Below are 27428 nucleotides of genomic sequence, written 5' to 3'. Positions count from 1 at the left end.
TCCAGAATATAGTGTGGGGGGAAAAAAAAATCAAAGCACAAAAATGTACTAACAGTATACTAATTTCTTTTATTTGTAAGAAAGAAGAGGAAATTATACCTGCATGCTCATGCCAAAAATGACAGAAAAGATAAGCCCAGGATTAGTAAGGAAATAAGTGGGAATGACGTGGAAAGGAAGGAAGGACTACACTTCTTTTGTGTATAGTTCTGACTTTTAGAACATATTAATATTTCACAAACTTGAAAAACAATTAATAAAAATCAACAGGGGGCTAAAATGGAATACCAGTACAAACCAAAACTAAGGAAACACACTGTGTATCACGTAAGCCATGAGGTCTCAACCTTTTTTGGCACCAGGAACCAGTTTTGTGGAGGACAATTTTTCCACGGACTGGGGCAGGGTTATGGGCGGGGAGAAGTGGTTTGGAATGAAACTGTTCCACCCTCAATCAGGTTATTAGATTCCCATAAGGAGCATACAACCTAGATCTCCCATGTGCACAGTTCACAATAGTGTTCACGCTCCTATGAGAATCGAATGCTGCACTGATCTGACAGGAGGTGGAGCTCAGGGGGTAATGCTTACCTTCTGCTGCGCGGCCAGGTTCCTGACAGGACATGACCAGTACTGATCCACAGCCTGAGGGTTGCGGACCCCAGAAATAAATAACAAACTATACTGGTGGGGTAGGTAAAGAGAATAAGCAACCCAAGGAAATTCTGGATAAAGTTTTAGTCCCTATGCCCTCAAATAAAGACAAAAAAACTAAACAAATATAGGCTCTTTTTCACAGAAATATGGGCTAGCAAGTAATTCTGAAATCACTTCCTATATATGTAAGGACTGACAAAAAAGCAAATATAAAAAATAAGAGAGCCAGGTTTATTCTGGTTGAAGAGGGAATTATTAATATTAAAGGTGAAAGGAGAGAACAAACCTTGTGGTGCTGGAACAGTAATGGAAGTATCAACATATAGGCACTCTTTTTGCTGTTGTGTTAGGCAGGTAGATAAATATGTGTGTGTGTATAATAATAGATAAGTATGTGTGTAACTATATATATATATATATATATATATGTATGTATGTATCTCCACACACACCCACATATATGTGTACACTCTCCTAGCCCTATCTACTGAAAGAGACTAGAAGCAACAATTCTTCAGCAACAAGGAGCACACCTAAGGCCCGAATCTTGGTTTCTCAATGTCCCCCTTCACTAAAAGAAATCAAGCGTTCTTGGAGAAGTAACTGATTGTACAAAATGGGAGTTACAAGATGAACCTGAAACATCCTCTGGTGCCAGAAAGCAAGAAAGTGTTCAAAGAAAGATAGGGACAAGGCAATAGGATGGAAAAGTCAGTCTGAAGAGGCTCCCACTGGCCAAATCTGGGATAATGTGAGCAAAGTAAAAATTACGACAACAGTAAAGAGTTATAACCACTTGAATAAAATGAGAAACCACAAGTCTGCACAGCTATAAATTAGCAAATGAGCAAGAAGGTAAAGCTCTTCTTTATAGTAAAAACCCAAACAATCAATGTAGAAAATATGATGAAATTAGTAAATCACTACTTAGCAACCATTACCACATCTAAGTCTCAAAGTATCTTTTCAGAAGATACATATTAAAAAAAAAAAAAAAAAAAATTGGTACCATTTTTATAATTTTCCTACAAACGTGAAATTGTATCCAAATAAAAGGCTAACAAAAACTCTTAGTTTTAAGGAAATCTTAATTTCTCTTAGCTCTCAGTAATAACAGTCAGGAAAACTATTTTTTTCCAAAACTCCCTTTACCTCATCTCAAATGACTTTGGAGGAGGGCTAGAGTCTCCTGATGTGGCAGTGGCACCTGGTCAGGAGCTCAGAGCCCATCTCTGGGGTCACTAACAGGCTGACTGGAAGGAAGTCTCACTGTCACACACTGATCTGGAGGTCTCTCTGGTAGTGCCATTATATATTGGAACGCCTCTGCTCTTGTTTCGACTTGGTAAATCTACAAGGGGACTCTCTCCCTCTGGTTTACTTAGTTTACCTCCTCCTTACCATAGGAAATCGTGTTGTAGGCATAATTTCCACATGTGTAAACTGACATGCTCTGAGGACAAAAGAATGATGACAGTTAACATTTTCTGAGCATTTTTTAAATTGTCAGACTAATTTAATTGAACTCTCATAAAACTGAGCATGATAAAACTGATAGAGATTTACCTTTTTACTTGGTAAAAGGCTTTACTCACAACTTCTTCCGAAGTTCATCAATTTACTAACAGTGCCAACTACAACAAGGGAGAATGATAAAAAAAAAAATCCATGGCACCTGATGCTTTCATTTTCTAGGGTGGGATAAATTTCCTGATTCTGTTTTCACAACTTCTCTTTAAAGCCCTAAGAATCTATTAATACGGTGGTTTAGTTCTTTGTCTTAAAAGGGATACAAAATAAATTTAATGTTTACACTATCAATGAACATTTTTGCCTTTGTTCTGTGATTGTTATTTAGGTTACAAAATGGCCTCAGTCTTCTTCAGCAGAATGACTACCGACTGAAAACATCCTAGCTCATCACAATGTCTGTTTGGGCCAGCTGTACTGACTACAACAGAATCCACAAGGACAACAACTCACTGCGGTTTTCAGTTCAGATTTTTAAGTTATGCAACTCAAATCTACTACACAAATATCAGAAACAAATAAAAATAGATAGAGCTATACCTCACTGCATTTTAGAACCTGAGTGATGTCAGGGTTCTCTAGCACTTTCATTCCACAGGAGAGTTCTCGTCTCTAGGGCCTTGCCCCGCCATGCACAGGTGAAGGGAAGAAGTGTAGCCCCCGGGGGTAGAATTCATGATCAGAGGACAGGGAAATACTGCTTTATTCATTTTTCTATTATTGTAGAAGTTTTTATCCTCTCTAAAAAATACTTATTGGTTATATGCGGAAGTTAGTCAACTTTTATACCAATTACACATTTTCCAGAAAAACTGAATTCATAAAATACAAAGGTTGGTTAAAAAACGGTCTCCCAGGCCCTGATGACTAAATAAATCATACCAAAGTTCCTAAATTTCCTAATTTAAAAAAAAATGGTTGTTTAGTACTTGGAAAATATAGTCCACCCCACCCCCCCACCCCATTAAAATCAAAATCACGATTTACTTACAAGTTTTTGTATTTCACATAGAATTCCTCAATTTCTACCTCTTCTCCAGATTCCTTCTGCAACAAAAGAAAATTTCAGGCACATACTTAAAACCATCTACTAGAGTATTTCAAAAGTCATAATTTACTACCATATGAGCACAAAGCAGGACTGAGAAGAGCAGCACGGGACCTTCTCGTAAGATGAGTACGCTGTGCACTGGGAGGCGGTCAGGGCCACGGAGACTGCCACGCTTAGGCCCATGCACGCACCTCTGCTCAACGTGCGAGAGCTTCTAAGACATGAATCACTTTAACTCCTCCCTAACCACATGCAGCTTCATTCACAACAACCTGACCCCAAATTTGGCCTTCTGCCAAACCCACAGTGTTAAGTAGACGCCAAGTGTACCATTTTCTCAGGCAGCAGCCAATTAGCAACTGCTCTCCTGAATGCCATATGTATTATTTTTGGCTGCCTCATGGCAACTTTACATTGTGGGTTTTGTAATGTTTTAAAATATTTAAAAGACATTTATTTCTCCATATACTTAATAACTCTAAACAAGAAACCATATAAAACTAAACCTTGTTCTTACGCTGTGATTTCAGTGCATCACTATTCATAGTTTTAGTTTCACTCAACGGTACAATTAAAATCTCTCAGACAAGATGTCTCACACACATAGCAGCCAAATAAAATTAACACTCCAAATACTACATTTAGGTAAGGTTAAAATTGTGATACATGTCAGCCAAATCAAGAGTTTTCAGTGGTAAGATTATCTATAATATCTCCCTTGATCCTACCTGCTGTACTGTATGCAGAAGATAACATTCAGATGATATTTTAGTCATCTCTCTTTATTCCCCTTTTGGTTTTAGGCTGTTAAACAAGTCATAATATGTAATTTCCTTCTGGAACATTTGATCAGATAAATCAGGGATCTAAACTATAAACATCACTTACAGATGTTTGGGGATTGCTTTTACCCTCTTACAAGAGACCCCAAGCCTGCCTCGAGGGTCACGTATGGCTGTTCAGCCACCTTCGAAACGCTTTGAAAAAAATCAAAGCAAGTAGGAACATGGCAAAGAAGAAACAAAAGAGCAAAGGCTTCTACTGGATAGCAGACTGGCACAGATCTGTTCAAAGGTACTAGTCCCCTCAATCTCTAACCTTCAAACTATTTTCAAAGATTGTGAACTTAAACTTTTCTTTGAAATCCTCACTTATATCAGTTAAACCTAATTTTTTTTTTTTTTTTTTTTTTTTTTTGAGATAGGATCTGGCTTTGTCTCCCAGGTTTGAGTGCAGTAGTACAAACATGGCTCACTGCAACCTCTACCTCCCAGGCTCAAGCAGTCCTCCTGCCTCAGCAACCCCCATCACCCCATCGCCTCCCCAGGTAGCTGGAACTACAGGCACACACCACCATGCTCAGCTAATTTTGTATTTTCTGTAGACTGGGTTTTACACCAGGTTGCGCGGGCTGGTCTCAAACTCTTGGGCTCAAGCTATCCCCCCGCCTCAGCCTCTCAAAGTGATGGGATTACAGCATGAGCCACGGTACCCAGCTAAACCTATATTTTAAATAGTTTCTTGCCTGTCTAGAAATTATCAAGGAGGAGTCTGGATATGCAGGAATGGTCTGTACCTATTAGTATCTGGTTGTGCCCTAACGGATCTATGAAAGATCATAACTCTAAAGCATTCTTTTAAACAAATGTATTTAGAACACCTTCTATGTCACAGACTTTTAGTTATTCAAAATAAAAAGAAATGTTTGTTGGATGGTTTCAAGAACCACCAACATAAATGGAATATGGAATTAACTTATAAATAAATACTAGCCAGTTCAAGTGGCAATCCATCCAAGACCCACCCTACTTTTTTCTCTAGCCCTAATATTTCTCCATTCTACTCCCATTTCAAGACACATTATCTTTATACAGAACCAGACATCCCATAGAAAGACAAAAAGATAGTAGATGGTCAGGGAAAAAGAGAAGCAAGGATGAAACTAGATCCTTTGATTCTTCACATAGCATTATCATGAAATTCAGATCAAGAATGGAACTCAAGTCTTGAGCTTTTACTCTTCTGATAATAATTATATTTCTTTCAATTTTGAAGGCATTTTACAAACTACATATCATTTACACAATTGATATATATATGTTATAAATCATAAACAAGATTTATCATGTCTACACTCTTATTATTTCTCCTGATTCTTCTATCTGATCTTTTCTACCATACTGTTCTTTTCTTCTCATTCTAAATGGTCTCGTCATCCCATAATTCTAAGTGGGCACCAAAACGTACAGGATCAAATCTTGAACAGTAAAGAGTTTTTATTCTGTCTCTAGTCTGTTTGAGAAAGCTGACTCTTGCAGCCATCTGTCCCCAACTCTCATTACTACCCATTTTATTGTCATGATCAGCTATTCCTCTGGGAACCTGCTGTGAAAATGCGTAACAAGAGAGTCTAGGCTGCCTAAGTGGAACCAACTAGGTTCTGAAACTTCCTTTAGCAGCACCTGGAGCTGGTATAGAATTGTCCCAGGGCCTGTATCTTTTGGATGTTTCAGAATATAACACTTTGATCTGTTTAACAGACCACACACATTGGATCACCATCTTCTTGCTCCTAGAATTATAAATAGTGCTGTTTTTCACTGTTCCTTTCATATAAATATGATCATCTTTTACTGAACAGTAAAACAATTAATAAAAGTATGTAAATTTATAAGCCCTCAAAAGCATCATTTCAATTATTTACTAAATGGGAGGCAGTCTGACCAGCCTCTGATAGCAGCTTAAAGCAGTCCCAACCCCAAAACCTCCCACCTCTAAGCCTCGTTTCGGAAGCCATTCTACAATGGGCATAGGCAAATGAGTAACTAAGTCAAAGCACTATTTCCACACGTGTACACACATATACACACAACAATTGAATTTATTTCTTGAGCAGCAACATTAAATTTGAGGACCCAGTAATATTATGTATTTAAGAGAATTTTTCTCAGAAATGTATATACCTTTTCATTAGACTCTGAGATTCATCTATGGAAATTCTTATTATTAACAAATTTAAAGTTTCGAATATATTAAGCCATACTTGTCCCACTGTTCACATGACCCAGAAACTTTGAGAAGGCAGTAAATGAGTTCTCCTGCCACTTGGATTCTAAATAGTCATCCAGAGTCTAGGCCTAACTTAGGTTTTTCCTAAGCATCTTTGACATAGCAAAAAAAGATAACATTTAGTTAAATAATACACAAGAGAATGAAAAAGCACCTCAATAAAGTTATCAATAAGGTGTGGGTATGAATTCCCATTCACTTCTGGCCCAATCTACTGTATACTTTACTGGAGACACCAAATCACAGTTCACTTAGGGAAAAAATAAGGGCATGGTAATGGATGAGATGAAGAGTTTTGCCTTCTTTACGCTCTAAGGAGCTCAAATAAAGAGAATTAAAACACAGTCTGAAAATATGTCCTGTAGTCAAAGAAAAATAAAAAATTTTAGGGACACAGTCACAATTCACTTTTAAAACTACTTTTGACCTTCTGATACAAAAAAAAAAAAAAAAGGATTGGAATTATTCTCCAAAGATGAATGGCTCAAAGAAGAAAAAGTTACAGGATGACTAAACAAGGAAAACAAAATAACTAGCCTTTATACAATCAAAGTAACCATTCATATATCTACCTCAAAATTCAAATAGGCACTGACTATCTCATGCAGCTAGGTATCATGGACATTAACCTATGGGTTTAGAACAACATAAATGCCTATTTAACATGAGGTGCTGAATTAGGATGCCTCTGTCAGATAAGTTTTGTGAGTTTACACAACTCCATCATAATGGATCATGATGCTTCTCAGGCTACAGTGATGAGGTCAACTGACTTTGAAAAACATGGAGTCTCTACTCTGTGTCAACACCATGCAGTGGCAGGCTCTGAGAGCTCATAGCCAGTTTCTACAGTGCTGCCTGGCAGAGATAAAGACACCGTCGCACAGCCAATTATTAAATTATTCATTGTAATAAGAAACAGACCAGCAGGCATAGATAGAATCCACAAAAAAATCTCAAATTTCCTTTTGTTTTTATTTGCAACACTTTCTTCTAATGTTATTAAAGGTGATAACTAAAGTACCTACTTTGAGAATATCAGCAGTTTTAAAAGTTAGCACCTGTTAATGTTTAGTATCTTCTAATGTTTTTTATTGCCCTTTAAGAAAAAACAGCAATTGAAAAGCAATTCCATGAGCTCCACATCTCTCCTTTATTTTAAATCATACCTCAAAGCATATCTCCCTTCCAGAAGAATTTTTCCACTAATTTTCTCCATCTTCAAATTCACCAACTCAACAAATGTCCACCCTCCTGTACAGTGATTTTTAATCTCCTATGATAAGATAAACCCAGTCATCGGTAAATGGTTAATAGCATCTATTCCTAAACCATGGGTACCTATCTTTAAAGGGCAGCTAAAGAGGAAAAGAAAACAAAAGCCCTAAAGTGGGCAAAACAGAAATAAAAAAGCAATGTTCTACATAATGTATAGTCTAAACAGCTCTGAATAATAGGGCTAATTATAATTTGCAACCCCTAAACCTGCTGAGTATGCCTGCTGAAGCACTATCAATTGAATGAAAATTAATATATCCCATCCAAACGACATGCTATTTACTCAAACAAGTCACTTCAATTCAGTGAAGGGGATTATTCTTCAAAGCATGTCAAGTATTTAAATTTTACCATATATCTACAATTCACAAATTAGCAGTTCTAGAGTCATTAGTAGACAAAAATGCAACCTTCTAATGAGTTAAATAGTGCCCATTTCTACTTGAACAGGTGGGAAATTTGGCTGAGATTTTATCATTTAATTCATCAGGGAGGAAATCTTCACTCCAAAGAGTCACCAGATAGCCAGTCACTCCATGCCTCGTATCCCCTATACTCAATGGGAAAACAACTTGAAATGTTGCTCTTGATTATATTCATATAAACTGGAGATGTATATTCCAATAAATATTTATACCTTGGATCACACAAACAATATTGAAATGAAAGTAAAGAGAAGTTTACTGCTGGCACAGTAACACATTGAAGTATCACTCAGTAGCAGTATTTGAACAGTAATGGTTTCCTATTTGATAAGCCTGGGATCTCACTTTATTATAGGACTCTCACTGAGTCCTGTAAGTTCTCCATTCCTCATCTCTCTTACTGGGAAGTTACACTTTCTATACATTTTACTAAAATTAAACAAGTTTAAGCACAATGGCTCACATCTGTAATCCTAGCACTTTGGGAGGCCAAGGCAGAAGGATTGCTTGAGCCCAGGAGTTTGAAATCAGCCTGGGCAACACAGCTAGACCATGTCTTTATTGCATTTTTTTAAATTTTTTAAAAGTTTGTTTTACATGCTGGAACACGAAGTTGTAGTTCCACCTTCTCTGAAAGCAAATAAAAAGAACTGTGACACAAACACCTATGTGTCTACCACTTTCTAGAGACATGGAAAATTGCATGTTGTCATACCTAATGCACCTGCAGTTTTATGTAATTATTCAAACTAAGCAAAACATTTTCTCAAAGTGGGCAAGAAAAGAGGTAACTGAGATAAAACAGGGAATTTTCACCAGTAAAAGAAAACACAGTGTCACTGGAATTTTTCGTTAAAGAGCATATGTCCCTCAATGACAAAGCTATCAAGCTAGTGACAGATACTTACAGCTCACCTTTGCAGATCAACACAAACTTTGAATAATTCTGAAGTACTAAGTCAAACTATTTTTTTTTAAATTACACTGAAAATAGACCTGTATTTCATCTTTGCATTGGCAAGAAAGTCACTAATGAATAATTCAATTGCATATGAAAAAACGTTAAAAAACATATGAGAAAACACCTACTTGCTAAAATGACAAACAGAATTTCCATCCTAACATGGAAGAGGGGAGAAACTTTCCTAAGAGAGATTAGAAGTAAATTCGTGTTTCTGATTTTTATGAATAACATTTTTGAAAAACACAGTCTGCAACCCTGAAAGTCCCATACATTTCTTTGGAGATGTCTGAGTTTCTAGTCTACTCTGAATGATGTAACAAAGCACTGACTTCTTGATATATTTTAATTTCATTTGGAGTCAAATGTCCCAAAGATTCATATTGGGTTAATAGATTAGACAGGATTAGAAATATTACTACAAGTTTTATTTTACAGGATTAGAATTTTAAAAGAAAATTACAAAGCCAACAACCTCTAAGAGTCTCGTACATCCCAGATTTCAATCACTCCAAATGATGCTCACCTGCTTTTTTACTGAACGACTGCTCATGATTTTTTCTACCACTGGGCCTTCTGCATCAACAGATTCCTAAAAAATAAAGTCACGTGAATCAGTCCAAATAGAAAACATCTCATCCTAAGCTATAAAGGCAAGAAATCATTCCCCTTTGCTATCACCTCCACACCCTTTAGGTCACTGGATACAAAGTTATCAGTGAAACGTAACTGAAATGAACAAAAATCTCACCCTACTGAAAGGCAAAAGGAAGATTTATGTTTATTAATTCATGATTATATGGTTTAATAATGTGGACCAGCCTAGGTCCTTAAAACTAGAGAGCATTCAGAAATTCTAGCCACCAAGACAAAATAATCTCTGAATGTTAGCAGTCAAAAATGTAACTTTTCTTCACCTATCCCATGAGGTAAATATACTCATCATTCTGCTATAGTAGGCATCTTTTATCTCTGATGTCACATAAAACGCTATGTAACAACTTACCAAATGAAACACAAAGGTGAATTTAATATACTTTTCAATGTGTTACCAGTTTGTTAACTAAAGTACAGTAGTGGTAAGAAAAATGTATTTTTCAAAAGATCTTTGTAATACTCAATTCTACATTACTACCCATATTTTATACAAACTGTTTTATCCATCATTTACATTGCACAGAGAATAAAGTACACCCTGCTGGGTACTACAAGGCAGTAATTTCATAAAGGGGTTCTCACAGTGCCTAACAGCAGGAGACAAGCTTGAGTGGTTTATTAAAGTCCCAGAAGCCACAGCACTGAATTCTCAGAGGTATATTCAGTCTCCTTATATTCTAGCTCTGACTCTTCCTTAGCATAGACCATTAATTCTCCAAAATTGTGTCAAATTACATATCACAGGCTTATATAAAAATAAATTGCAGTGAACAGAGCTTTTTAAAAGATACTGCTAAACAACAAATTTCCCATAGCACATTAGCCAACATTAGATGGATGTTTCCCTGCTGAAAGTCTCCAATGCTTCCATTGCACTTCTCAGATTGCAGCAATGAAACTTTCAGTCCATCTTTAAAATGCATCCGTGAATCCCACAGATCTGGCACTAACCTGCTGTTCTGACTGTGAGGTGTTGGAGGGGGAATCCCTCCCAGCAGCATCTGCATCATCTGCCTCCTCATCGGAAATCTTGAACTCCAGGTCTTCAGTGTAGCGTTTTCTCTTCACCTGTCTGCTGGACCGTCTCTTCTAAAACAAAAACCCAAAACAGTGGCCTTGAAATTAGTAATTGATTAAAAAGAAAAATGCTCTTTGTCTCAGGGTTGGAGAATGATTTTTTTATTTAATTAATCGTAAGGAAAAGGTTGATAATATTAATCCTGTAATGATGCGAAAAGATCACAGTGGTAACAAATACAATAGACATGGGTGGAAATCTGTAGTCAGACGCCTGGGACAGCTGTAGCCCTGCTCTGCCACTCCCAGCTATGTGCCCTTCAACTGGGAAAATGAAAATAACAACAAATCTGGTTCCTCGCTCAGTCAGTATGTCCATCAAAAGTGGCAGCGATACTGGAGCTGGCTAACGAATCTATAGGAGTTCATTATATTACTCCCTCTACCTTTGGACATTTTAACATTTTTCCCACATAAAGAGTCCAAAAACAAAATAACTGCATTAGAAGATAATGTGTAAATTACAAAGTTCTATACACATCCTGTTATAATACTATCCAAGGTATTTCAGGTCATTTTAAATAAAAGGTTTTTGTATTTTAATCTTGATCCTAAAAAAAAATACTCTGAAAATTTCTGCATAGATGAAGGGTTAAATAGAAAAATTCATAATGAATGACTATGAAAAGTAACTTTTTAAAATATAGTATTTTTTACCATAGTGGTTTAAAATTAAAAATTAAACAGCCAGTATAAGCAGGATTACTGGCAAACTGGGTATTCTCACAATCTTGTGGTCAAAATGGAACCTGTACAATCCTTGCAGGACAATGTGGTCCTATCTATCAAAACTTAAAACATGCAGACCCTTGGACTCACTACTTTCACTTCCAGGAAGCTTGAGAATATCTGCAAGACAAATTGTAAAATAAGAAAAATAAGCCACATAACCAAAAGTAGCTTAAGATTCTATTTAAGAGAAATAAAAAATTTATGTATCTATTTGGATGTGTGGCTCATCATATAATAACTTCTTAAGACAAAAAGACTAGATATCTTGTTTACTTTTCTATGCCTCAATGAGTATTTGCTGAAAAATGAATGTATATGTGTATGGCTTTAAATAAGAAGGAATCTGAAAGGACACACAACAGACTATTAATAACTATTAATGATGGGAAGGGAAGTGAATGGAGCAGAACAAGAGGTTCTGAACTTTTTGTTCAAAATAATTCTATGTTATTTAACCATTTTGTCAAAGAATTCATTTTGTAAGGTAATTAAAAATAAGGAGAAATAACCTTTTTATTCATATATGCATGTGAAATCTAAGTTTGAAAATGACACATGTAAAGTTTTAAGCTGCTAATGAATTCAAGAATATTACAACCTATGGAACGAGTTTGCAAAGCACACAGAAGAAATAAAAATATTGAAGAAAAATTTTATATAAATTTTGTTTCTAAGAATTATGAAATGAAACTTTCTTTAAAGAATCTCATGAATGTTAAAGCTGACAGTAAGGCAGAGACAGGCAAAACATTCATGTGTGCACCTAAGGCAAGACCGACACTGTCATCTCTCAAGCCAGGATGAACACAATCTCAGTACTTTTCCCCAAAGAGTGACTGATTGATTTTAATCTTATTAAGTTTGTGTCCTCCCTGCTCTTCAGAAGGGATTTAAGACAGTTCACAATACAAACTCGGTATAATATGACCATCAAATGGATTGTTAGAGACTGTTAGCTCCAAGTCACACACAGCTGTGGCCACAGAGGTGCAAAGTACTTTTCTGATATGAGACCATTCTGAGTAAAGTTTATTAAGAGACTTCCCTGTGGCTTACACAGAGGAAGTAGTGTCATGGGCCAGAGGTTCCTCCTGGGACCCTCCTCTACAGAACAAAGCTCTGGTGCTGCCCAAATCAATTCCAGGTGGAGGCAACAGAGATTCTAGCAGAGGTTCTGACATCTACAATCCTTCCCCATGACTCAGGTAGCAATTTGACCTTGTAAGTCCTAGAGCCCAGTGCCCTTGTTTGAACTGGCCCTGACTCCTATCACGTGACCGTGGACAAATAATTCTGTGGACTTTGGATTCCTGGTCTGCAGAATGGGGTTAATGGCAGTAACTACCTCATATGAATACTGTGAAGATCACATAAGGGAATTCATTCGAAGCATTTAGAACTGTACATGGTACATACGTGAGATGTAATTAGTAGGACTAAAGTCATCATTAATCAGCTCCAGCTTTCCAAAGAAAAATGGCCCAGTTACCTTGTACAGCTTCCCTTTTCTTTCCAAAGCTGACCTACTTACTCATGCTTTCATGCCCACTTTACCATTCCTCACTTCTGGACCACCAATTCTTCAAGACATAAAAGGCCATTATCAAGAACAACTTTAATACTGCAAAATTTATCATCATGTGTATTTCATTTGATATGTCGATTTAACTCAATTTAAATAGATTCATTTATATTTCCATCTTTATGCCGCCATTTCAGTAAGGAAGAATGAACTCCTGATGATCTGCCTGCAATGTTTCATCAGGTTTCCCTGCTTGAGGCTCCACTGTCACAGTGTTGTGCCACGTAAGTAACTGGAAAGGGTCTAAGACAAATCCACGTTATGCTAAATTCCACTCTGATGTTCAAGAAGGGTTCCATCCAGTGAAGTAAGACAGGGCGCTTTCTTCTTTTTAAATAGAAATTTATGAGTTGGTAAGTTTAACTTTTAAAATGTAAGTTCCTCCTCATATCAACTTTGTGATATAAATCTGTGCAATAGTGATGGGGTTAGTTAGTAGTGGATATGAGGTCACTTCAAACATACAAACAACCCCAAAATACAATTATAACTCAATTTGATAAAATTTCTTAATGTTACATGGCTTCTCTAGTTTTAAAATAATAATTGATCTTACATTTATTTTGAGTATCAAGGTTCCTTTTACAATTCCCCAAGGTAAAATTAAATGATTTAATACATAATGTTTCTACTGTGACTTGGTGAACTATTATTATCTGAAAGATTTTTGTCAATCAAAATGAAATGTAAGAACTGCATTTAAACCATAACTCAAAAACTTTTGAATTGACACTAAAAAATAGACAAATTTTTTAAACTTGGATTGCTTTAGAAAAGATACTTAAAACAGGTGTAACAATTAGAACATTTACATGTTTCCACAATCTCAGTGTTGTAATACCCTGTGACACAATTTTGAGTTAGTTAAAATTATATAACATATCCCTTAGTAAATCAATCACGAAACTCAAGAATTTTAATGTTAAGCCCTTCATGCATGTGTTACAGGAAGAAACATAATAAACAACCAGTCAGCATCACTTCCTGTGTCAGACATATCAAGAAAGCACAGCTTTAAAAGTCAGCTCTTGGGTGGCTGCTTATATTAGCTATTAAACACATAATAGTTAGGCCCTAGCCAATTAGAAAGGATACACCAATGTTCACTTGAATTGAGTAGCAGTTTTCTATAACTGAACTGCAGCAGGAAAAAAAAAACAAAGCTAGTATTTCATAAGGTCCATCTGAGTCTAAATTAATATAAACAGACTTTTTTTAAAAAAAATAGTATTTGTGAAAGAGTAACAGAATTTCCTCTACTGATGTAAGCAAATTCTTAATGTTGTCTAAATACTATTGTCATAAAGGTCCTACTTACGGCAAACATAAATCAGGAGAAAATACTCTTAAGGATAAAAATTAATTCAAAATCATTAAAACACTTCATTCAGTAACACCAGATCTCAGTAAAAAAAATAAAAATCATTAAAAAGCTTTAGTTGTAAAACAGCCTCAGCAATTAAAAAATAATATCTACTTACCTTCCCAGTATCTTTCCACTGATGTATAAAATAAAATTACATAATAACCCACACTGCCAAAGTTATCACTAGGTTAGTCATACAAACAAACCCAACTAAACCAAAACACTCATTCATTCCATCTCTCTCCTTCCCTCCCTGCTTTCAGGTTGTTAGCCTTAAGGCTATTCTAGGAAGTTTCAGGTATCAGAGAGTTCTACTGTAACAAACAAAAAGCCAAAACCAAAAATATCTGAAATTCTTTGGAATAGAGCTGTACGCTACAAATACTTTGTTTCTGATTGGTGGGGACACAGGTGAAAAATCCTGAGTGTGTACTAAATAAGAAAAAGTCCAGAAAGCTTCTCGAGGCCAGCTTCCTACTCCAGGACAACTCTTCAGTAACTGCTCCTTGACAACTTAGATGTCATTCACGTAAGTTACATTCCCAGCCATCCCAGTGGACTACACTGGCATGCTTCCAGGGAACCTAACAAGGAAATAATTTTTAACTGTCACGTGTAAGGGTCCTTTTCAGTCCAATCAGTGAAGGCAGTATACTTTACACACAAGAACCTACATTCCTCACGTTTAGTTCAGGGTTAGTGTTTCAACTCATTCCTATAAAAAACTCTCTTCAACTCAGGAGAATATTCTGTAGAGCTGCCATTCGGGAAGTCACTGACTTGTTCATAAAAACTTTAGTTATTACATGAAATACATTACTTGAATATATCTCAACTCTGACTGTCAGATGTCAAAAACTTTAGACAAGCTACTACAAATTTATCTTTTTAATTCTGCAAAATTTTAAAAAGTGACAACCAACCAAACTTTAGAGAAATGTAAAAATGTGAATGAAGCTTCAAATGAGGCAGTGTATTAACAATATGTTAACCAATATGCTAACAATAACATAAAGAGCAAAATATACATTTACAGAAATAAATGAAGAATCTTTGTCTTATTAATTACAGAGTCAAAGACAGCAAAACCAAGCCACTCTCGTCAGGAGTGTAATTTCTTGTTCTGCACCCACTCCCCATCATTGCTATGGAGATAATATTCCAGACTGCAGTAAAGACATCTCAAGAGCATCTCTATAACAAGATAGGGGAGGTCTAGTGTACTTCATACACAGCTAAAGTTACCCATGCTAAATAACCAAGGTTCGGGGATCACAATAATTGTATTACCTGAACACCTGGGTCCTCGTCTTCTTCAGGAGGAGGAGATGGTGGGGGTGTTTTGTCTAAGTCTGAATTTTCAGAACCTTCTGTTTTTCCCTTGTTGACCTTTTTCTTCAAAGCACTTGCTTCTGAGTCAGGTTTCTTATTACTAGAATTCAAAGTGGATCACTTAGTGTTCACTTTTTAATGTGTTTCTGCATGTCTCATACCTTGTATTTCCCACATTAACATCCCAAAAGTATTAATGGCAATTGATAAATCAGTACATGTTGGCTATTTACAGTTAAATGCAACTCCCAATTAAGTTTTTCTGCAAAATTCCTATCAATCACTTTTAGCAAATATATGGCCTAATTAAAAATAAATTGCCTGCAAAGACTAATATCACACATACTACATTTGTGCAAAAAGCCTGCCAGTAAGTACATCAAGCCATAATAAAAAATCAGATTAAGATCTAGTTTTGCTATCAAGTTTTTAAGGTACAGAACACTTTTTTAAATTGTCATGAAAAATGATATCATGATCATCTCTTTGCATCTTTTGTAGATAGTTTTACATACTTAAGTATTCTTTTGACCAGTACTAGAAGATGTACTCTTTTATACAGTTGAATTACATTTTTGGTCAACTTATAATCTTTTAGAATATAATCAAAATACATAGTAATTTCCTGTTGTACATAATTTTAGTTTGTGCTGTGTTCTTAATTAAATATAAGCTTTATTTTGGTCCTAGATGTTTTTTGATATAATGCGATTGGCCTTTTTTTCCCCAAAGGACAGTTTCCTGAAATATAAAAACACAGCAAAGCAACCCTAATAAATTGCAAATTTCATAGTATGGTGCTGACACATGTTATTAGAATTTGAATGTTATATAAGACAAAAGACATAAACTTCAAAAAAAAAAAAAAAGATATTTTGAGTTTGCCATCACCTCTAGAACCTTTACCTGACATTTTTTCAGAATGTATACTTACTGCTACCTTCCATTTCTATTTCCAGATCAGCTCCAAATTTTCTTTTTTCCTTTTTTTTTTTTTTTTTTTTTAAGACAGAGTTTTGCTCTTGTTGCCCAGGCTAAAGTGTAATCGCTCAATCTCGGCTCCCTGCAACCTCTGCCTCCTGGGTTCAAGCGATTCTCCTGCCTCAGCCTCTCAAGTAGCTGGAATTACAGACATGCACCACCACACCCAGCTAATTTTGTATTTTTAGTAGAGACAGGGTTTTGCCATGTTGGTCAGGCTGGTCTCAAACTCCTGACCTCAGGTGATCTGCCAGCCTCCGCCTCCCAAAGTGCTGAGATTACAGGTGTGAGCCACCGTGCCTGGCCATCAGCTTCAAATTTTCTAACACCAATTACCATTTGTTATCCAACACGAAGAATAATCCAACTTCAGTAATGATTTAAAAAAAAAAAAAATTCTTGGGAGCCTCAAATTCCAATAAATTTTGAAAAACAAAGGCTGTATTTCAAAAATCTTTAAAAGCTTTGTTTACTGAAGTTTGTAAGTTCTTAGGAAAGTGTGCTGACAGAATACATTAAACAGTATGTTTTTACCCTCAGCTACTATTTAAAAAAAGGAAGAAGCAGCCGAGATATCTATATGCTTTTGAGTAAAGCATGTGTCACATGAAATATTTCAAAAGCACTGTTAATATAATAAAGTACGCATCACACACCTAAAATGTATTTTTTCAACTAAATAGAATATTTGATCATCTAGTTATTTTTAATAGAGTTTTATTTTATTTTGTTAACATTTTAACATAGAAAATAGCTACATAAGAAAATAATTCAAGATTATAGCAAATGGCAGTTAGGTTTTTAAAAAGCTATTTTTATTTAAAAGAAAAGAAAGGGGCAGTGATCTAAAAACTTTGCCTCCAAAAGATCCACAGAAAGTGTAATATTTTTAAAATTAAAAAAATCCATACAACCGTTCCTCATCCAACTGTCCTAGTGTTTACGCTACACATGGACAGAAGTCTCCCCTACTATGAGGTTCCATTTCCAGCATTTATTTCCGCTCTAACTGCCACAAATTATACAATACTACAGCTGAACACTGGGCCCCTTTCCTTTCATCTGCACGCCAAGAGCAATCAGATTACCCTGGTAACCAGCGGTCACATGACCAGCACCTGCTCTTTTGGCTGGATGCCACTGACTAAAGCCATCTGCTTCCCTCAATCAGCTTTCAAACATTCTCAACACCTGCGCTGCAGTGTTTTGTGGTTTCTTTTATCAAATCAGTGCAAAACTGCTTCCAAAACTTTACATATTTCTCAAATTTGTTTAAATCAGAGGTAGGCCTGTCAAAGAGTTGAACCATTGCCAGGTAAAGTGAGTTGGCAGCTCGCGCTTTTCACAGTGACCTCTCTATACCAGAGTGAAGTACACGGTTTAATTTAGAGGGGTTGCCGGGCCCTGCATGCAGGATCCTACAGGAGTAAAAGGCTTACTATCTGGAAGCCAACCAGAGCCCAGGTTTGAGGAAACATCAATTTGCTGAAGGAGAGAAGTGCTAATGATTTTCCATCTGCCCTTCCCAAGAATGAACTGTATGGAACCTCCGAGATTGCTGAAAGTCAGACAGGCCCTCTCCAAATGTTTAGACAAAAAGCCTGTAACCAAGGGAAGCACTTACCCCAGATCTGACTATGGAAAGATTTCTAAACTCATCAGACCTTGCACTATTCATGTTGTTAAGGGACAACTAAGCATTTCCAGGCAGCAATATACAAATCAAAGAAGACCCTAGGAAGTCAAAAAGGCAACAAAACCTTCAGTGTCCACCGTACAACATTACCATCAAGGACAAAATTAAGTCATGTAAATTAAATTGCCTTTGCTGCTATTCTGCAATAAGCTAATTGAGATTTTCAAGTAAGTGTTGTATTAGAACTGCTTTGTCCAAAATTATCCAAGTCAAGATTTTTCTTTTAACAAATGAAGGTAATCTAGAATGGTGGATATGAGCATTGATTTGAGTCAGACAGAGCTCAGTTCCAGTTTGAACTGTCATTTAGGCTGTGACCCTGGATACATTACTTAATTTCTCTGAGCCTCAGTTTCCTCATCTATAAAATAAGATTAATATATATACATTCTTCCAAGATTCATTATGAGGTTTAAATGAGAAAATGGCACAGATGGTTAACATCCACACCCATGTGGAAAACAGGCAGCTGAGTCTGTGAAGTGTTCTCTGGCCATGGCTCAGATCCACTTGGGCGAAATAAACTGCAGAAACTTACAGACAGGACCCCACCTTTACCAAGGATGACTTCATCCAAGCAACATACATAGAAGGAAAGCCTCCACTGACATTCCTAAACACTAGCTAAAAGAACAAGCAAGTAAACAAACCCACAGTGCACTCCTCCCCATGACCATGACCACTGCTTTAGTTCAGACACATCTAATTTCCTGCCCAGACTATTAATCACAACAGCTCCCCACTGCCTCATCACCCTCATGCCCCACGTGCAGGGCTATACAGCATCAGATCAGTGGAGAAAGGACAGAAAGTCCACACTCATAGTTATCATTTACCTCTGTAAGAGCCAAAACTAGTCTTTTATAATGTCAAACCCAAAACACTGGACATACATTCCTCTTCCAGATGACAACAGAAGCTGGAATGTATGAAAAGGGCCACTGTTCTAGGTGGGGAGCAAATAATGTATTTAAGAAGTAACACCCCTTAATCCAACACTGCAATATTGAAGATGAGGCTGCTGAACTGCTTGACGCAGATACAGAACCACAAGACTCCTCTAACAGCTGCAGTGATGGCTATAAATGGGGCCTAGCTCAGGCCTACAGCCACACAGCAGTCTGTGAGTGGGATCGTAAGAATAACTAGGTCATGTACAGGGAACACCTGTAAATTCCAGACCTGAATGGTACCAGCCTTGAAGAAATCATATCTGCCCTCATTCCTCTCCTAAACCTGCTCTGTCTTCCTGCATTTCCCACCTCAGCATCATGGTAATGCCACCAAAGCATCACCTGAAAACTCATCTCAAGTCACCACAGTAAGCAGCTGAAATGCAAATCTGATGGAGCATTCCTCTGCATACAATATCCTGAGGTTCTCCATATGGATGTACCAGACCTTTGCTCCTTACGTTCCAGGCATAGAGAACTATTCCCCCAAACACACATGTTATCTCTTCTACCTCTACTTTCATCCCAACCTACTCACTACAAGACAGCCTGGACACCTCTCACTTCAAGAAGCGTTTTCTAATTGCCACCGTCTGGACCAGATATGATCTCCTCACTCCACCCACATGTCACGTGCTGTACTCTATACAAGGGATATATAAAATACACAAAAGTTGGTGGTAACATTACTGCAATGTATTAAAACCAAAGCACCATATGTGTGTCTTTCTCCAACTATCACGTAAGCTCCAGCAGAGAAGAAATTGTGTCTTACTATGTTTGCACTTCTAGTGCCGAGTCTAGTAGGGTACTTGTAATTGTTAACTATCTAGTTACGACAGTACAAGTAACAGCAATAACAACAGTGAACACATATATAGCCCCAAGTATGCACCAGGCACTACTCTAAATATTTTTCTCGTTAACGTATATAAGAAAACCCCACATAGCATCTACCTTGGCGAAACACCTATAAAGCTCAGTAAAAGTGGGCTAAAGTTTCAAAAAATAGTGAAACCTAGTATATTTTCAAAACCAATGGAAAAGAATACCATCTACATACCTTGCCTCCATATTCACAAACTTCTTTTATTTCCTGATGCTCATTTCACATCTTTACTGATAATGACCAAAAAGCAGGCCATCCCTCCTGAGGCTAGAGACTAAGACACAGAGCCATCCACTCATGAGAGATGTGGAGCCACCCACTCACAAGGCTAGAGAGACGTGGGGCCATCCACTTGTGAGGCTAGAGAGACGTGAAGCCACTGACGAGGCTAGAGAGAGACAGAGGCATCACTCACGAGGCTAGAGAGACATGGAGCCATCCACTCTGAGGCTAGAGAGATGTGGAGTCATCCACTCGTACGGGTAGAGACTGGGACCCAGAGCCGTCCACTCATGAAGCAAGACACTGAGATAGAGTCATCCACTGCTTATGTTAGACAAGCTCTTGTAATCAGACGGAGAATATTTTCTGAGGATGCTGCTGGAGGGTTGAAGGGCCACAGTTCCTCCTCCAGCCTTACATTTCGTATTTTATCATGAGACTAGGGTTACACTGGTGGGCAGTTGATGTGCTTAGGGTCCATAGCTAAGTGACCAAATTCTTAAGATCTGCAATTGCCACCAGTGGCACCAAGGCATACACCAACTAACTGCGAACTCTTAGAAGCAGGCAGTAGAACAACACAAACTTTGTATTCAGAGAGCAGTATTTGTCACATGGAGAGATAGTCTAGGCAATCTACCTTTATGCAAGGAGTCATGTTCAGCTTGTAACTGTGAGATAGTAAGGACGGCCTAATGCTATTACCTGAAATGGGGTTGGATGGATTCAGTACAGATAACTGATTCCTTCTACTGGCTTTCTAAGCAAAGCTTGATACAAAGGGCCATAACTTACTGGAAAGCCAGGTAGCTGCCCTCATTTATTACAAAAATGGAACACAGTTAAACATTGATTAGTGTCAGCCTAATGATCTAAGATCTGAATAGAAAGAAAATTTGAAAAAGAACCACATTGTAGACCCAAGTGTGATGAGAATATGGTCAGCTAATGAGGGTATCTGGACAATGGGAAGGAGTTCTCAATCAAACAGTCCCTTCAGATGGGCTAAGTTAGTGAAGTTTCTCACCATACTGGGAAAAATTAACCTTGAGGCTTAGGTCATGAGGATTAATCAGGTTTGTTTTCAGAGTCTCAAGCTTCTCCAAAGTGTTACATTATAATCTTTCCAAAGAGTGAAAGGTATTAAAGCATATTCTTAACACTTTATATCCTGAAAAGGCTTTTGAATAAAGAAATGAGCCTAATGGATAAGAAGTACAAGAGATGTTTTTGTGGCATGGGATGCCACACAGAATGTGATGCACAATGTCCGTGGCAAAACACAACTCTAAAACGATCTGGGCTGCCACAATAAGGCAGACAGCCAGATGCTGGAGGCCAAGGGCTCAATGCCGGCAGAGGAGAGTGTCTGGTGTCTCAGCTTAAGGGCAGAGGATTTCCTTTAAGCCCTATCTACTAGTTGGTAAGTTTTTCAGACAATTGAAAGGAAAGCTAAAGGACAAAAAGGCAAACTAAAAAAAAGATAAAAGTACAAAGTTCTAAAATGCCAATTAAAGCAGCATAAAATGTGGTACATCATTGAGTAAAATCAACCCCACAAAATAAAAATTTCAAAGAAAGTCCTAAGACAAAAATTTATTTAACAGCTAAACTAGCATGTAATAAAATGCAGCAACAGAATAAACTAATGAGGAAGGGGACAAATCAGACTCTGAATGGCAGGTAATAAACCCAGAGGCCAACAACTTCAGACCAAGACTTCCAGTGCCCCTTTGGCAAAGGCCCCAGTAGTGCTCAGCGTAGTGCCCAGATGTCTGTAATCCTGTACCCGGCAGCCTCAGGCACCCTCGGTTCTCAGGCACCTAGCCTGGCATCCATGTGCTTCACTCCAAGCAGGTGTGTCACCACCCTCAATTCCTAAACCCCAGCCACGAATTCTTCACCCTACTGTTCTAGTTGAAAAAGAAATGAGAGCTGTTAGCAGGAAAGGAAGAGGGAGGAATTCTGTTTTACTTACGGACAACAAATGTACAACTTCAATGAAGAATTATTAATAAATGTTTTAAGTTCTTTAAAATGGGTCACCAGTTGGGTACAGTGGCTCACGCCTGTAAACCCAGCACTTTGGGAGGCCGAGGCAGGTGAACTGCTTGAGGCCAGGAGTTGGAGACCAGCCTGGGTAACACGACAAAACCTCGTCTCTATAAAAAATACAAAAAAAAAAAAAAAAAAAAAAAAAAAAAAAAAAACCCGTCTGTAGATCTGGATCTGCAAGAATCAAAACAAAAAAATAAGAGACTGAGGTGGGAGGAAGGAGGATTGCTTGAGGCCAGGAGGCTGAGGCTGCAGTGAGCCGAGATTGCAATGATGCACTTTAGCCTAGACAACAGAGCAAGATCCTAGACAAAAGTCACCTGGGGCTGGGTGAAGTGACTCACACCTGTAATCCAAGCGCTTTGGGAAACTGAGGCAGGCAGCTCACTTGAGGTTAGGCCAAGTGTCCCCAGACTTTTTACACAGGGGGCCAGTTCACCGTCCCTCAGACTGTTGGAGGGCCACCACATACTGTGCTCCTCTCACTGACCACCAATGAAAGAGGTGCCCCTTCCTGAAGTGCGGCAGCGGGCTGGATAAATGGCCTCAGGGGGCCGCATGAGGCCCGCGGGGCCGTAGTTTGGGGACACCTGGGTTAGGCATTTGAGACCAGCCTGGCCAGCATGGTAAAACCTCAACTCTACTAAAAATATAAAAATTAACAGGGTGTGGTGACACATGTCTGTAGTCCCAAGCTACTCAGGAGGCTGAGGCAGAAGAATCTCTTGAACCCAAGGTTCCAGTGAGCTGAGATCATGCCACTGCACTCCAGCCTGGGCAACAGAGCAAGTCTGTCTCAAAAACAAAACAAACAAACGAAGGAAGGAAGGAAGGAAGGAAGGAAGGAAGGAAGGAAGGAAGGAAGGAAGGAAGGAAGGAAGGAAGAAAATCTACAAGTTACCGAGTTTTATGGATTAAATTCAGATCTGCCAGAAGTAACACGGAAAAGAAGTCTAGTTAGCTAATGTGTTATCTGATCATAGAAGTTTAACACAGACATTAACATTTTGGCTATGTGGCATCACCTGGCATCATAATGGAAGCCAAACTCCTATGAAATTATATTGCTCCTATAGAAGTCAGGGCTACACATAAAATCAGTATTCTAATGGAATTTTAAGGGTATTGTTCAACTCAAAAAAGAACAGTGCCTTTTTTCTTGATTCACACTCTCCATTTCCTGAGCATAACATAAAGAATTAAACCAATTAGACACTATGAAACTGATGCAAAAGTATGCCTTTCAATGGCCTTTTACCACAGTGCATCTTTCCAAGTGCAAAACTGTAAGGCACGCATTTGACTACCTGTGTCACATTTTAAGATGCCAGTCTTCTTCATGTATAGCAATCCTATGAAGTAGAAAGGGACACGAGTGAGGGTAACTTTGGCAGTCAGAACCCCCTCCCTAGATTCACCATTATGGTCTCTAATCTGCCAGAGAGGCTAACACAACAAATGAGCCCTGCTGCCTGTCCACATGTCAATCAGGTGCCACAGGTGAGATGAGACTTCGGCAGATTAAATGGTAAAACCACAAAGAAGAAACTATCACCATCCACCGCAAGAGGAGAAGCCAAACTTTCCCACAAAATTATATTATTCCTATCAAAGTCAGGGCAACATATAAAATTAGTATTCTATGGAAGTTTAAGGGTATTGTCTAACTTTTAAAAAATGTCTTTTTCCTTGATTTGCACTCTCAAATTCCTATTTAATGTTTGAAAGCTAAGTCACAGACTTCTACACAAATGTAGCTGAAGTGAGGGCTGGCATTTCAGATGACTGATGCTCTACACGGCAGCTTTGCACAAGCATCCAAAGACTCAAGGGGACCTTTGTCCAGGCAGAGGACAACTAACATAAAGATCTTTACACATCAGGTACAAACTGCATTTGTTCAGAATTTCATTTTTCAAAAGCATTTCATTTCCACATATACAGGCTTCTTTAAATAAAAGATAAAATCAGCCTATGATTCCTTCTGCTCTTTACCTGCCAACCCTAACATTGCAACACATCTACTGTATGGCAACATACACTCCACCCTAAAATTCCACTGAAGACTTTCAGGGAATGTGTCTCCAGAAAAATCTCCCTTTAACATCCCACTGTGGCTCAGGGCCTCCTCACATCTGAACTTCCATTTGATGGCTGTAGTGAGAGCTGAAAGTAGGGTCTACACCACCTTCTCCCATATAAACCAGAGTGGCAACAGGCCACTGCTTTTGAGTTCACTGCAGTTCACTGGATGGGCAGAACAAATTTCCACCAGGCCCAATGTGACCCATCTTGCATCTGGCACAGACCATGAGTTGGCACAATTGCTTTCAAGGTCAGTGTTGCTAGGCATTCTCTCCCCTTGATGCATCTGAACTGAACCACACATGTCAAAGACACCGGGGTCTGTACTAAAAGCAGCTGATGACCCTCTCACCCTGCAGGCAGCTGATGACCCTTTCACCCTGCCTACTCAGCCAGTTTAAGATAAAACCAAATACGAGGAAGGGCCACACTGGGGCCACTGCTGCTGGCTGGCAAAAGTAAGGCCTTGAGGTGGTTCCCCCTAAAGGAAAGAAGGATTTGGGATTTAAAAGATCCTATGGTCCTTTTGTTGAAGAGAAGACAGCGTTTTAGACAGCAGGAAAGAGAGCACAAGCTTGGATTTAATGAACCAGAGAGTGGGCAGGACGGGTCGGGGGCAGGGCCGTACGACGTCCACGGGCGCCAACACTGAAACGGCCCAAAGATTCATTTACGACCACACGTGTAAGAAACCTCTACCCTCTTCCACCAGGCACAGGGTCTAAAACACTTAGTCTTGTCTTTTCGAATTTCCAACGTCTTGCATTAAGAGTAAATGGTAAATCACAGCACGTGAGTAAAATAAAGAATAAGAAAATCATCAGGACAAACAGCTACCCACCCCCCCCCCAAAAAAAAAAAAAAATCAAAGAAAGGCTGTGGGTTTAATTTATTTTCTTAACCCACATACCTGCCAGGAAGATATCTGACTACCTGGGTTTCTGTACTTATTAGTACAGCTGGCATAATGGGTTACTTTTGTGCTTAATCTCTATTGAGAAATTTTACAGATGCAAGAGTAAACCATAAAATATGTATTAGTTTATAAAAATGTACCACCATTGGGCTTGGTGGCCGAATAAAAGTATTGCTCGGGTAAGTGCCTCTACTCTTTTATCTCGTAACTAAGAAAACAATATTTGAAAAGCTGAGTTCCTCAGAGAAAGTTGCTACATAGATACTATTACTACTAATGGTAATGATAGTATGATTTGCAAAAAGCACCCTCACATGTTTTTGATATTTTGTGTGTGCGTGTTTTAAATAAGAACAGCATGTTTAAAATAAAACTTCACTGTTAATTGAAAAATAACATTTAATTTTCTACTAAGTTTAACATTGGGGACAGAGTATAAAGTAAGGAATGAAAGGCATTCCTAGAAACTGCATTAGCAGCAAGTCTGTGTTGTTTCATTTAACTTAAGCTTCAGCAGTCAAGTCACAATCTTTGGCCAAGTTCCCTTCTTTCTGTACATTCAAAGAATCTTTATATAGCTAAATGGACCACTAAATCCCTCAAGAGTCATTCAAAGGAAGCACTTCCTCCAAATTCTTTCTCATCTCACAAGGTACATGCACGCACAACAGAAAATGCATTGAAAAGGATGCAAATCCTCATATTCCAGCTCCATGAATCCTTCCATATGCAAAACGGCATCCTCTCCAACCCACAAATGTCTTTGTTGTTATTTTCAATATTAACAACGAATATATGAAAGCTGTAAGGACAACTGGGAAGACCACTAGAAAAATGGACAGAAAAAAATATATACTTAGCATGAAACGGGAAAGGGAAAAAAGATACGGCCTGATTAGAGAAGAGGAATGTGGCCCGTTTTTCTCATCAAGGTTTTTACATGTCTTTCTGTGATGCTGAACATTTTTTCCTGTTTCACCACCGCTCTACGTAACAATTTCTGGGCAGATTCTTGGAGGTCCTCCTGCAGAAGAAAGTCATGTATGATTATATTTTGGTTGTCAAAAAGGCCAGTTCTCTTGGAATGGCCACAAATTCAAGCTTTTGCCACTTTACAGAACAAGATGGGGTGCCAGGCAGTGAGGAGGCACACAAGGAAAATCAGCTCATGACAACAGCCAGTCTTCACATGTCCTTCACCATGGTGAGTGTGAGTGACGCAGACCAAGCTCTCTCCTTGCCAGTGACACAGCGCAGAGAGAGCCAGAGCACCCGAGGGCCACTTCCTTTACCTCCCGCCCAAAGAACAGCACACTTGTTTGAAGAACACAGCAATGATACGGCATGCAGGGCTGTAGAGTAAAGATCTGAGCAGTCCCATGCTAAATTTTTCATTTCAGTTCTGTTTATTCCCTCTATTTTAGCTCTCTGTAGGAAAATTATTTTCTGTATAAACAAATTCATCAAGTTAACTTATTCAAGGATGGAAATAACTGGTATCGCATAACATTTTGCAAAACAAAATTGCCACTGTTGTATTCCAGTGCTTCAAAGCAAACTGCTATGGCAATTCAAACCCAGTGCTAACATAACCCAAACCCCCTATTACCTTCATCACTGCATATTCAATTTACATAATTATTCTACTATGCTCTTCAGAATTTACATGTAGTTGTATGCACTCTAGTTATCCTTGCTCCAGGGATGCTGTTTCCTTTCTACACTTAGTAGAACAATGAGACCACAGTGCAACATACTCAATTTATCAGATCAAGAGAAACAATGAGGTTCAACAAAATAATGGTCTGGTTTGTTAATTTACTTAAAACCTCAATTCAACTACCATATGCTTGGACAGCCACCCCTGTTTGACTGTCAACAACAGGGAAATCCAGGAATGTCCTTACCACACTT

At 38.1% G+C, this 27428-nt stretch overlaps 1 protein-coding gene across 8 annotated transcripts in view; it reads right to left on the bottom strand.

The window, feature by feature from the left end:
• The window catches only part of CHD7 (chromodomain helicase DNA binding protein 7), a 180371-nt gene that overhangs the window by 55601 nt on the left and 97342 nt on the right, over positions 1–27428 (bottom strand). For all 8 annotated transcript variants that reach the window (XM_039464557.2, XM_074386678.1, XM_039464560.2 and 5 more), the window contains 4 exons: positions 15676–15817; positions 10580–10717; positions 9498–9563; positions 3179–3234 (listed from right to left, as the gene is read on the bottom strand). In XM_039464557.2, coding sequence (XP_039320491.1) covers positions 3179–3234; positions 9498–9563; positions 10580–10717; positions 15676–15817 — 402 coding nt within the window. The remainder of the gene's footprint in view (positions 1–3178; positions 3235–9497; positions 9564–10579; positions 10718–15675; positions 15818–27428) is intronic.

The sequence above is a fragment of the Saimiri boliviensis genome, chromosome 15, assembly GCF_048565385.1.
Source record: "Saimiri boliviensis isolate mSaiBol1 chromosome 15, mSaiBol1.pri, whole genome shotgun sequence".
In the NCBI taxonomy this organism is placed as follows: Eukaryota; Metazoa; Chordata; class Mammalia; order Primates; family Cebidae; genus Saimiri; species Saimiri boliviensis.
This window is presented reverse-complemented; position numbering and strand designations above follow the sequence as displayed.